The 13,332-nt window shown below is 43.0% G+C and overlaps 1 protein-coding gene across 2 annotated transcripts in view; it reads right to left on the bottom strand.

Annotated features, from left to right (window-relative positions):
- The window catches only part of SIN3A (SIN3 transcription regulator family member A), a 75,108-nt gene that overhangs the window by 17,136 nt on the left and 44,640 nt on the right, over window positions 1–13,332 (bottom strand). For both annotated transcript variants that reach the window (XM_032342385.1, XM_032342386.1), the window contains exons 13-17: window positions 12,675–12,913; window positions 10,464–10,647; window positions 8,919–9,492; window positions 6,428–6,597; window positions 1,814–1,987 (exon numbers count right to left, since the gene is read on the bottom strand). In XM_032342385.1, coding sequence (XP_032198276.1) covers window positions 1,814–1,987; window positions 6,428–6,597; window positions 8,919–9,492; window positions 10,464–10,647; window positions 12,675–12,913 — 1,341 coding nt within the window. The remainder of the gene's footprint in view (window positions 1–1,813; window positions 1,988–6,427; window positions 6,598–8,918; window positions 9,493–10,463; window positions 10,648–12,674; window positions 12,914–13,332) is intronic.

Here is a 13,332-nt window from a genome sequence, read left to right as displayed (position 1 = left end):
GTCCCAGGAATGACTGTTTTTAAACCTATGGTACATTTTTAAATTATGGCACATTTTTACTCTTAAGTACAACAAAGCAGTTGAAAAAATGAGCTTGGTCTATATAAACCAAAACAGAGAAATTCTAAGTCATACTAAGTAAAAAAAACACAATGTAGAATATATAGCCTAATGTCATTTATTTCATATATATACACGTAGGTATGTAAAGGCACAGAAGAGGGTCTGAATGGATATGAGTTTTAAGAACTCATTGCTGAGTTCTTAAAAAGCAGTGTACAATGTACAGAGAAACAAAATGGAGAGGAGGCTGGGACTCAGGGTTGGGCAGGGGATCTGAAGGGCTGCTTATGCTTAATGTTAATCATATCAAATTTTATTCTCCACATGCACATTTTAAAAAATCACTGACATGATATAATTTTTTTGGTTACTAAGTCTTTGTTTTCGCTATTCCGTCTGCTACTCTGAAAACTATTCTTATCCATATGGTGAGTCTATCCATCCCTCACAGGCCTTCACCACGCAATGTAATCCATTGTTAAGTCACTGTGCTTGGGAATGGTAATTCTGCTCCCCACGAAACAACACACACTGAATCTCTAACAAACATTTATAGGTTTAAAACTCAGAAGAAAAAAAGAAAAACCCTGAAAAGCTTAGGAAATGTCCTCTGTCCTGCGAAGAGTGCAGGTGATGGATTAGAAACTACAGAAATAGCTGATAAAGTAGAAGCAGACAACAAGTGGACAATCTGGGGTCGGATCAGTCAAGTACATGGAACACACCCAGTAAGGATATGTTAGCTCTCTCTGCTCGGCCAACTACAAACCTTATTCTGGGCCCCTGGAACCTGCCCTTCTTATGTAAATACATACAAGTTTTGTTCATTACAGCTCTGCAGTCACAGTACACATAGTTTTATTTCCTTTCACCTGATGTAGTATTTTTATAATTTATGATTAACTATTACTGGCTGCAAAATATGCCACCTGGCATTCACACAATGGGCTGCTCATAACCATTCCCACAGTGGGCTGTATGTCTAGGTCATTCCCAACTATTTGCTTTACTAACTAGCAACAACAGTGCGGTAACGGTGGAAAATGGAAACAACCTAATGCAGCAAGATAGTCATAATCCTCCATAAAATAGTCAGGAAAAGATGAAGACCCAAGTGTTGCTAAGTGAGCAAAATAAGTTACAGACCATTCTGCCCAGTATACTCTCTTTCAAATCCAATAAAAGCACAGAAAAGTCTACAAATGTCATCATCATCTACAAACCATGAAACACTACAGGTGATGATTTTTTTCTCTGCATTTCCTATCTTTTCTACAAGGATCATGGATTATGTGTATTAGCATATTTATTTATTTAAATTTTTTTGGTGGTCTCTACTCCTTATGTGGGGCTCGAACTCATGACCCTGAGATCAAAAGTTATATGCTCTTCCAAATGCACCAGCCAGGTGCCCTTCTGTACTAGTATTTTTAAACAAAGCATTATAGTATTTACAAAGCATTATACTACTAAAAATATTCAGAGAGAAAAGGACAGAATACAAAATTGTAAAAATCATACATAACAACTTTTTAAAATATAAGAAAGTAATAGATCGTCCATGGGAGAATTTACTTCCACTTTTCCATGTTTTTCATTCCTTCCAGTAGGCTCAGAGGAACTCTAAGAAGCTCCAGGAGTGGCATCACTGCATCAAAGCATCCTGAAACGGCTTTGATTTCTGATGGAGATAGTTCCAACAACTTAAACAGTCACCAGCATGGCCCTGGGGTACATGAGTAACTCTCACCTTAAAGCAATTCTCATCCGACATGAGTTGCTCAGCCTTCCGCTGGTATGTTGACTCCAAAAGACTTCTGGATGTCTGCGTGTTCAGTTGGCCTCCGGTGGCCCCATTATTGTTTTCTGCCAGGTAAAGGTCAGTCACCTGCACACAGATTTCATCACTCACGATGTGCTGCAGCTGGAATCAAGCAAAGGCAAGTCATCAGTGAACCAAGAAAATATTTCTCCCTTTCATACAGTCAATCTTCCTTTGACAGTTCCAGTCACTCAGCTCAGAAAGGTTTTCTGGTTGGTTACTTTAGAAAATTAAACATGCAAAACCAGTATTTCATATTCTTGGAGAATAACTAAGCCTAAATCTTCAACAGTATCACTGGTCTTTGAGTAAAGCTTTCCTATCTATTTAAACGTAAAACTGGGGCACCTAGGTAGCTCAGTTGCTTACATGTCTATGTTAGGTTCAGGTCATGATCCCAGGGTCCTAGGATCAAGTCCCATGTGGAGTTCCCTGCTCAGTGGGGAGTCTGCTTTTCCCTCTCCCTCCGCTTGTGCTCTGTCAAATAAATAAAATCTTAAAAAAAAAAAAAAAAAAGGCAAAAGCATAAGCTGCTCATATTACTGTGCTGCTTATTTCAAGTTCTAAGGAACTGTAAAACAATTTTACATGAAAGAAAATTCTCATGGATTCCTGTTTTTATGGTGCTTCTTTACCATTTACAATTTGCTTTCACTCTCATTCTCATTTGATCTACACAACTACCCTGGGAAGGAGGCTGAAGGGGGTGCCCTGTTACACAGGAGACAAATTTCCATTTTAGATGAGAACACTCACTGTGTGCCAAGGTGAGGACAGGAGCTGTGGAGAACCATGAAAGCAAGATCCCTCTCTATATTCTCAGCCTGAGTACAAAGTCTGACACTCACTGGGTATTCAAGAACCGGTTGCTGAATCACTTACCCAGGGGTTATCAGCTGAAGGAACAGAGTTAGGACTAATTTCAAGCTTCCTGACCCCTAGGCCAATATTCTTTCTAATACATTACTTATTTTTCTACATCAGATAAAAAATATAGTACTTAAATTGTAAATGTTAATTGACTCAATTTCAACAAAGGTCAATCACTACTGACTGCTGGTAATTATTAAGAATATGTTGTTGTTCTTTTCTTTTTCTTGAAGATTTTATTTGTCAGAGAGAGAGAGTGAGCACAAGCAGGGGGAGCGGCAGGCAGAGGGAGAAGCAGGCTCTCTGCCAAACAAGGAGCCCAATGTGGGACTTGATCCCAGGAAACTGAGATTGTGACCTGAGCCGAAGGCAGGTGCTCAAGCAACTGAGCCACCCAGACACCCCATGGCTCTGTTCTTAAACTATCTGATGACTAGAAAGTTGAACCGTTTAGAATTTCCATTTTCACAGGTCATGACTATATTTTTTTCTTTCTTTCTTTTTTTTTTTTTTTAAAGATTTTATTTATTTGACAGAGATCACAAGTAGGCAGAGAGAGAGGAAAGGAAGCAGGCTCCCTGCTGAGCAGAGAGCCCAAAGCGGGGCTCAATCCCAGGACCCTGGGATCATGACCTGAGCAGAAGGCAGAGGCTTTAACCCACTGAGCCAGCCAGGCGCCGCCCATGACTATATTTCTATTGTGGAATAAAAATTCCCTCAAATGAAACTTCACTCATAAAAAAATGCCAGAGAATGTGAAAAAACATACACAAGAAAAAAGCAAAATGTTAACTGCAATATCAATTTGTCTATTTTACTTTAAAATTCTCAAAAACCACTAAGCCGTTCTATTTTTAGGAAGATACATCCTTTTTGAAGTGCTAGTAACTATGACAACTACTTATTTTTAACATTTAAAAAAGTCTTAAATGACAAGTATGTGTATTTGTAGATAAATGGACAGAGTACAAGGTCAGAAGGGTGACTGATCTGACAGTGGTAGAAAGGCCACCAACTAGAGATGGTTACATTATAATTGGTCCACACAATGGGCTCTCAGGTGGCCAATAAAATAATGCCTATGATAACCTGATAACATAGGGAGTAGCTTAAGATTACACTGTTTGGGGGGTAGGCAGTATAAAAAAAAGTGCATCTAAAGCATGGTCCATACCACGTAGACACTTCTGGTTAAGACCTTCTTGCTGAAATAGACCATGTCACTGACTCCCTCCCCATCCACACCCTCTTCTTGGCTATCTGGCCCCTCCTAGAATCTTTGAAAAGGGCAGCCCTATAAAATCAGGGACAAATGGAGAGCTCACGCTCTCAAGCTAGGCTGCTAAGATTCTCCCTCTTGCTAAACTGAAATGACACAGTGAATGTGTTTGGTAGACTTTTTACAGACGAGCATCTAGATGGAAAGGTCAAGCAATGCTGGGGCCAGAGGCACTGCCATGGCAAGCCAAAGCCCCAGGGGGCTGGAGAAGCCTTGAGTACATGGCCAAATGTCCATCTGCAGAGAGAAGCATGAGAATGAAGCAGATTTCCAGAAAGAAGGCATGCAGAAGAAAAAAAACCAAAAGCAAAAAAAAAAAAAACCCCACTAAAACCCAAAAAACTTCCCAGTATAATCCCTGTATTGGCCATTTCCTGAGTTCTGTACTAAGGAATCTGTGAGACCACCTACTGTGTTCTTAAGACAAATCTCTATTAAACTATAGCTGATCCTTGAATAACATGAGGGGTGGGACACCAACCCTCCACACAACTGAAAATCTGCATATAACTTTTGAACCTGCCTCAAACCTAAATAGTCACATACTGTGGCTGATAAGCCTCACCGATAGCAAAAACAGTCAATGAACAAATATTTTTAATGTTGTATGTATCATATACCATATTTTTACAATAAAGCTAGAAAGTATTAGGAAAATCTCTAAGAGAAAATGCATTTACAGTGCTACGCTGTACTTATTGAGAAGAATCCAAGTGTTAGTGGACCACGCAGTTCAAAGGCCTGCTGTTCAAGCAGCAGCTGTACTCTGGAAAAGGTAAACATATGGCTTAACCTTGAAATATATGTTCTACCTCCGGTCAGCAATGAACTCTGGGGGAACATCAAACAGGATAAGGAGAATGAGAGGAAATATGCCTCCAACTGAGGAGTAAAGTGAGAAGCATGAACATATGTTTTAAAAACACTGGATTTGGGGGCGCCTGGGTGGCTCAGTCAGTTAAGCATTAGACTCTTGATTTTGGTTCAGGTTGTGATCGCACGGTTGTGGGACTGAGCCCCACACGTCAGGCTCTGTACTCAGCATGGAGTCTGCTTGAGATTCTCTCCCTCTGCCTCTCCCCACATGCGTGCGTGTGTACACGTGCATGCGTGCTCTCTCTCTCTCTAATAAAACCATAAAAAACAACAACACTGTATTTGGGTTTCTGGACAAAAACTATTTCTTAAAAAGATTAGACATTATGCATTACTGACTCAAAATCATAACCAGGTGCTTTTAATAAATGGATAATTATATCTATTGTTTCAGAAACCAATCTCAAGCTTATGAAAGTTAATTCTACTGGATTTTTAAAGTTTCTGTGTTGCCAGTGTGAGAGACTTTACGTCCACACTGGGATGCAGAAGCACATGATAACTGGAGTCTTTATTTTACATATATCCAGATTTTCCATATATTTAGATTTGTTTGTACCCATATAATGATTTCCATCAGGAAGGCCTCTTAACGTCTGCAACTTCCAGGAAAAAAACTGAATACCTGACAACCTTCACGAAGATGCCAAGATTCAGTTATGCGAAGTGTTCTTCCTTGACTCTGAGCAGATCCTGTGAAAGGGCGCAGAGCCATGCGTCCTTCCAAAATCAAGGCAAAAAAAAAAGCCTGGGTACTTGTAAAGAATTCCATATTTTACTCCAAGAAAACACTGAGTAACAAGTTTTTACTCCTCATAGTGGCAGTGAGGACTCAAGAACTTTGTCAAGTTTTCACTTTAAAAAAGTGACACACCAACAACATACTCTGATCCCTTCGGAAATTCAGAAGTCAAGGCAAAAGTGGAAATATGACTATGTGCTATAAATGATCACAGCTGTAAAGAACATATTCAAAGCTCCTAGGGTGCCACAGGAACACACCACAAAACCAATCACGAATCTAAGTCAAGTGGAACCTCAGATGGGGATAGTATTACAGAACATGTATGGAACCATTCCCACAGAAGAACTTCAAAAGTTAAGTGAGCAAAGTACACAGAATCACCAACACCTCAGACATGGAAGCACTCCCCGCTGAGAGCTCCCCACTAGGCGATCAGGTAAGAGCTGGGCCAGGACTAGGGCTCGCTCTACAGGTAGACAGCAGGAGAGGGGCAGCACACCAGGGCAGTGCTAGGCTCTTTCAACTGTGAAGGGCATACTGAGCAGAGCCAAGGACTCCATTAAGCGGCTGAAGCACTCCCACTCTGTTAACATGAGCGATCCAACATCACGTTAACCTCCCCCTTTCTGCTAGAAAGCCATACGTCCATAAACATTGCTTGAGCAAACTGACCTTTTTTCTCCAAGAGAAATCTTGCCTTTTCTCTTTGCCTTATCCATCTTTAGGTAAGGACCTCTTCCCTCACCAAACCTAGCATCCACCGTGCCCTCACCTGTCTGACAATGCTCTGGATTAGTTTGTCCATGGTGAAGGCAATGTAGGCATGAATGGTGAACATCTCTCTCAGCGAATCTTCATATTGCGACGAGTCTATGTTGCCATCGAGCAGGCTCCGCACCATGTCCAGAAAAGCTGGGTAATAATCTTCCACGTCAACATCCACTGTGGGAGAGATGGGAGAGGTAAGGCCTTACCCTGCTATGAAGCGGTCAGGAGAGACGTCAGGGTCAAACCCCAAGATGGCCTAAGGTGCCTCTGATGGAAGAAGCCTGGGTAGTCAAACATACACACCACATCAGCTGTAGGCAGAAGTGCCATCTGACAGGTGCTACAATGGCCAGTGCTATCAGAGGACAGTGACACTGCAACTTTAACGGGGGCTTTAACACTCTATCCACGCCAGAGAAACACTTCATTATAGTACAGCGGGCTCTGCTGGACAGGAGAGCAGAATGTCCCAGGGAAGAAGTTTCTTCAAAAAGTTGCTGGCTCTCATGCTGAGAGAAGAACCTGCCCTTCCAGCCTGCAAAGCATTCCTCACACGGGTCACTTGCTCATAAAGCTATTTCAATGAAGCATGAAGTGCAGATGAGAAAAGGCAGACAGCACCACACTCGAGCCCTGGGAAACCCCTCAGGAACAGAAAAATAGGAGCGCAAATTAAATCCCCTATGAATAATGAAGTAACCTGCATTTGTCAAAGTCCTTCTGTTTAAAAATGGATTCCCAATTTGTACTTCACAATTTACATTAAATGATCTGTGCTCACTGCACATGAATCACTTCAACCAGCAGCTAGAATCTTATCAGTTGTTACAGAGACATTCACGTGGCAACTTGCAGAGTGCAAAATGAAGCATAAAAGGACTGTGTCTTTAACTTATACAAGACTGATTTACTGATCTCTGGAGCTGGCAATCAAGATGGTGGCACGAGGGGGTCACTGGGGTGTTGATTATACTGGTTCTTGATCCAGAGGCTGATTACACAGGTGTGTTCATTTTGTAAAAATTCACTGAGGTACACAATTTGAATTTGTATCTTTTTCTATATGTATGTTGCACTTTAATAAAAAGTTCACTAAACTGAAAAAAAAAAAAAATCACAAGAACTCTTTTGTCCCTGACATCTGGTTACCCATTTTTAAGTCTATACAGAGAAAACAGGTGGGGAGCTAAAGCTAAGTCCGTCTCCATTTATCTGAAGTGTGATGGGCTCATCAAAGACATGCAAAACAGAGCATACGGTTTAAAAGCAACTGGCTTAACTTTCACCAAGGAACTTCACCTTGTTCAGACCCAAAGCACAGGCACGGGCTGTGCTACCGAGAGGCAGATGCTTTCACGCCAGAATAATGCTGGGAGCACAAGCCAGACTTGTGCCCACGAGCTATGAATGGTGCAAGGCTTGCTGTTACCGCTCAAGACCCAACAACATAAGCCTCAAACCAGGTTAAGTCAGTGATTGAGACAGGATTAGACTATTTGCTCCCTGATTTCTACCCAAGCAGATGGTATCACCACTCTTGAGATCCAAAAGTTGTCTCTCTCAAGCTAGGACTGCCAGAGAAAGGGTTTTAACATTAATACCCAGGGTCGTTAGCTCTTCAACAGATAGAACCACATGTGGGCTTCTTACAGCAGCAACAGTTTAGAAATTTTTTAAAAAGATAATTCACTCCACAGACTGGCTATTTCTTCAAGAGTACAGAAGAAAGGCTCCACGGAAAAAGTTTTTGGCTCACAGCTCAAAAACCTCATTTATGAAAGGAATAGTTCTCTAGAAGCCAGCAACAGAGAATCACGTAAAGCACATGACAGCTTCCTCGGCCCGCATTTACTTTTCCTTCTCCTGTGTTCTCTATCTTCATTATTGTTCTGTCTGGTCCACTGTCTCACACCGACTCTTGACTTCCAATCTCCTTTCCATAAACTATTTCTATTTATTACAGAATGAGCCATGAACCTCACTGGCCAAGAAGCCCTGCCCACACATACCTGAGAAAATTCGCATCTGCCTGAGGCATGAATAACTCAGAATTTGTATTCCGTCATGGAACAGAATGGACTGTGACATTCTAGCCCCACCCTGTCCTTTAACACACTGCAATACCCCAGGGATCTGCCATTGGGGAAACTGATGGTGAGTGACACCTGCTCCCCAGGTGACCACAGCAGCAGCTACTGAATGGCCACAATCCTAGCACCACACAGGGAGCTCCCCTACTCAGCTCAAGCCTCCCAACAATTCTACAAAGTATTAAGAAGCACCTCCATTTCGCAGGTACACAGGTTTGGGGAGCTGAAGGAAGGTCACACAACCAGTCAACTGCAGAGCTAGGATCCAAACCCCAGTCAGATTCCCCGCTCTAAGGCCTGCCTGCCTCTGCCTGATGTGTGAAAGGTGGCAGTCTTGTGTCTAATTCAGCTCTGAGGTCCCCCAACCCCTCACATCGTCCAGAAACCAACAGTCTAAGCACTCACTAGGTTCTTTGAGACGTAGCTGGATGGCAGGGCTGTCGCTCTTGTCTCGTTTTATGCCCAGCACTTCCCGTTCCCACTCTCTCTCTCGGTTTTCTTCTTCAATCTGCCGTTCGGCCTGGGAGCAAATCCGCAGCAGGCGCGAGCAGAGGATCTGGTGTAGCCGCATGAAGATATACCAGTTGTTATTTACATAGAAGAGGTTGTACACTTCATCCATCCCCCTTAGCTTCTGAGCTGCTGTGTTACTAAACAGTAGCTTGGACTTAGGGGGACTGCCCCCGACACCATTGTGCTTCTTAGCTGCCCCTGTGGCTTCATCTACATCCATCTCTTCTTCTTCCTCTTCCTCCACATCCGAAAGATCACCTCTCTGAGCGAAGAGCAGATCTGGAATGAAATGATGCATGATTTGCTTGATTTTGTACTTGTCCTCCTTCTGAATGCCTGTCTGCCTCTTCACGTGGTGGATAATCAAAGCAGCAGCATCTTCCAGGATCTGTTTGTCTTCGTAGGCAAGGGAGAGGTGTGGGCCAACGGGTATACCGGCATTGTCTTCTGTAGCTTGCTCTTGCCTCTAACAGGAGAGAGACGCAAAGTATTATGTGACATGTGTCCAGCAACAACAAACAGACCTATGAGACCACGCCAGCAGTCCAGGCCACTACTAACCACAGTGGCAACCGTCTTCCAACCCGCAACTTGCAGAAACAGACACAGATAATGCGGGAGGTGGTCTGACACCAAGATACTGCTATTTTCTAGACTGTGAAGACTTACTGGGGACAATGGGACAAAACTGGGACCATCTTTGAAAATTCTATGTTAGTGTTTATGGAGAGTACCACAGGAGGTCCAGGATCTGAGGTTTCCAATCTGGGGTAGGGGTGCGGAAGGTGACAACTCTAACAAAACTGGCAGAACAGGGATGCTTACTGAAGGTTACTTAAGAGCTTATTCTACCACTCTCTTCCCCCTTCCATCTATGTTTGACATTATCATGATACAACACTTTTTAAAAATTCAAGATCATGTAACTTTTAGGAATTCTCAATCATACTGTATTTATAACTCTATCCATACCCCATAACTGTGAGCCCAAGAGAGCAGGATTAATTTCTTAATCATCACTATATCCTGCCTCCCAGTACTATATACACTCCTGGTACGTATGCCAAATAAAGATTAGAAAGTATCTGGGGATTAATGATGAGTGTTTCAGTTGTGGGAAGCTGACAGGGCTACACTCAGTTGTGTGAATGAAGACGAGGTACGGTTTTGAGGGAAACAGACAGGACAGTGGTAGAGGGAGACAGCAGGCACAGACAAAGCCAGGATGGTAAACCAGGAAACCAGTATAGCAGCTCGGGAGTAAAGGTGAGGTTTACAGTGACAGAATCAGGAAGAGAAGTCTGGGACAAGTCTAAAGCAAGAATCAACATGTCTCAGAGGGTCTTGCTTTCATACGCCAAAGGTAATTTCCAGGAGTCCAAGTCACACTGAGCATAAAGACTGGGTCCTCTCACAGATATAAAACATCCAGCTCACCTCATCATAGATGCTCTCAATCTCGTTAAGCAAGCTCTTGGACCTCAGGACCTTGGTGTCATTCTGTTTAAAGTTGATGCCCTGGTGGTCCAGTGACTTCAGGTAGTATTTCTCATTTTGCTCTCTCCAGACCTTGTTAAAGCCTCTCTGGGCTTCTCGCCATTCTTCCTCTTTCATCTTCAACCTGGGTGGGGGTGGGGGGGGGTAGAAACAACAAGACATGGGAATCCAGATGTGGGAATTTTAAGGGAGAGAGTTAAAGTCCTTGGATTTGAATCCTCCCTCTGCCACACTAGACTGTTTCCTTATCGAGGAAATAGGGATAACAATCCCTACTCTCTAAGGGTTTGTTTTTTATTTTTTTAAAAGACTTTCTTTACTTATTTGAGAGAGATGGAGAGTGAGTAGAGACAAAGCACCAGCAGGGAGACAGGGAGAGGCAGAAGTAGACACCCAGCTGAGCAGAGAGCCCAAGGAGGGCTCGAACCCAGAGCCCCAGGATCTTGACCTGATCTGAAGGTGCATGCTTAACCAACTAAGCCACCCAGGTGCCTGTCTTAAGGGTTCAGAAGTGAGAAATGTGGGGCGCCTGGGTGGCTCAGTGGGTTAAGCCGCTGCCTTCAGCTCAGGTCATGATCTCAGGGTCCTGGGATCGAGTCCCACATCGGGCTCTCTGCTCAGCGGGAGGCCTGCTTCCCTTCCTCTCTCTGCCTGCTTCTCTACTTGTAATCTCTGTCTGTCAAATAAATAAATAAATAAAATCTTAAAAAAAAAAAAAAAAGAAGTGAGAAATGTGTCAGACTTACTTTATTTCAAAAGTCAAAAGACACAATAGGTCAAAACTGTTGGCAACTTGGGATACTGTTATTCAAACTGTTATTCAACCCAGGCTTGAACTCTGTTACCTGAGGAACTGACTTATCCAGGACTTATTTTGGGGAGGTAATTTGTCCCAAAGTCAGAAATTTTACCTAGAATAGTTATTTCTCAACAGCATTCCACAGAATACACTTGAAAAGGGGGTTGACTTCCTTGGCCAGCTGAAACAAGCACATCTCTTTGCAGCACGACTTCTAAGAACATTCACTATGCTAATGTAAATGCAAAAGTCCAAGAGCAGAGAACTTGCACAGTAATGCTCCTTTGCACACAGTTTGGGAATTTCTGATGGCAACAACTGATCTTAACACTCCAAAAGCGAGGAGAGTAAAATCAAAACCAGCACTGGAACTGCAGAGTATCCTACATCTCAAAGCCAAAAGTTAAATGCTGCTGGCACGGCAGGAAGAGGAACAGCCTGTGCCACCTCTTGAGCGGAAGACTAGGGAGGGACAATAAAAGTCAGGCAGCTATGAGCCACACAGCACACAAGAATCCCGTCATCACCGTTGCAGGTGATACTGAGAGATGGTCCAGCTGGCATTCACAGATGTTGGCTGGCATTCACAGTGTGGTTTGAAGTGCCACGGCCTTGAAGGAGCCTGCGGCTCATTGGCTCTAGCTCTAGCCTCCTTGATACCTGGTCTTAGGTGGATACAAGAGCCCCTCTACACTTCAGGCTGAAGCCTTGACAGGAGGAAAAAGGAAGACCTTCTTGGTACAAATGGCAAGCTAGACTTTTTAAATAAAACATCTATTTTACAAAGACAAAAGGGTGATTTTCCTTATTAAAAAACAAAGATGTTAACAAAGGTTAGTACTGAGTGGCAGGAATGTGGGAGGTTGTATTCTACTTTGTTCTTTTCTGTATTTTAAAGTATACCCTTAAAAACACAGCTTTCCTCTATGGACTTTCAAGGTATGTTCTCTACTGCTGGTTACACAGAACCCTATCAAGAAGCTCCATTATCCCATGGTCCACCTAATTTCCAACAACCAGTGCTGGGGCAAGATGGATGTCTCATGGGATAGCAACCAGGTTGAAAATGAGGGCCTTGGGGCGTCTGGGTGTCTGCCTTCGGCTCTGGTCATGATCCCAGGGTCCTGGATCGAGCCCTGCATTAGGCTCCCTGCTCAGCAGGAAGCCTGCTTCTCCCTCTCCCACTCCTCCTGCTTGTGTTCCCTCTCTTGCTGGGTCTCCTTCTGTCAAATAAATACATAAAATCTTAAAAAAAAAAAAAAAGAAAGAAAGAAAATGGGGGCCTTATCTATTGGGACACTGAATCGATCATGAAGCACACTAAAGCACAAAAGGCACATTCAGTCAGTTACCTTTTAAGGACAATTGGGACAGCAATGGAAGGGTTCTTCCTCAGACCATCAATGATGTCAGCTGCTTTATCAGCATATATCCTCTGGAGTGCTTTTCGATGAATAACTTCCGATGTGCCCCCGAGGGTGTTGTCCAAGCGAAATTTGGCTTGTTCCTCAGCAGACAAGCGAGAAAGCTTCTTCTGTATTGCTTCCAGAACCCGGATCGTTGCCAGATTGGTCTCTAAAACTACATCAAGCTAAAGCAAAAGACAAAGTGTGCTCAGGACCCAAACCAGAATGGAACAGCAATCAAAAGTATGAAGTAGGGAGCCAACTTCCTTGGATTTGAATCCCACCTCTGCCATAGTAGCCACACATGATTCTATTTCCTTATCAAAAGAATAGGGATAACCTCACATACTCTCAAAGGCTGTTTTCTAGATCAGATGATATAATCCTAATAAAGGGTTTAGTGCAAGGCCTGGCACAAAACATCCAATAAATGATAGATAAGTGGTAGTTGTTACTTCCAACACCACCAGTGTGCTTTGCTTAGTACTACTGACCCCAGACCACAGGGACCTCACGTAAGGCAACCTTACTGACACTTTCCCCTGAACTTTCCTGGATTGCTGAAATCTGTCAGGAATGATAAAATGAACAAAACAAACACACA

Source organism: Mustela erminea, chromosome 5 (assembly GCF_009829155.1).
Source record: "Mustela erminea isolate mMusErm1 chromosome 5, mMusErm1.Pri, whole genome shotgun sequence".
Taxonomy (NCBI): domain Eukaryota; kingdom Metazoa; phylum Chordata; class Mammalia; order Carnivora; family Mustelidae; genus Mustela; species Mustela erminea.
The sequence above is the reverse complement of the archived record's forward strand: the minus strand, read 5'-3'. Positions and strand labels throughout refer to the sequence as shown.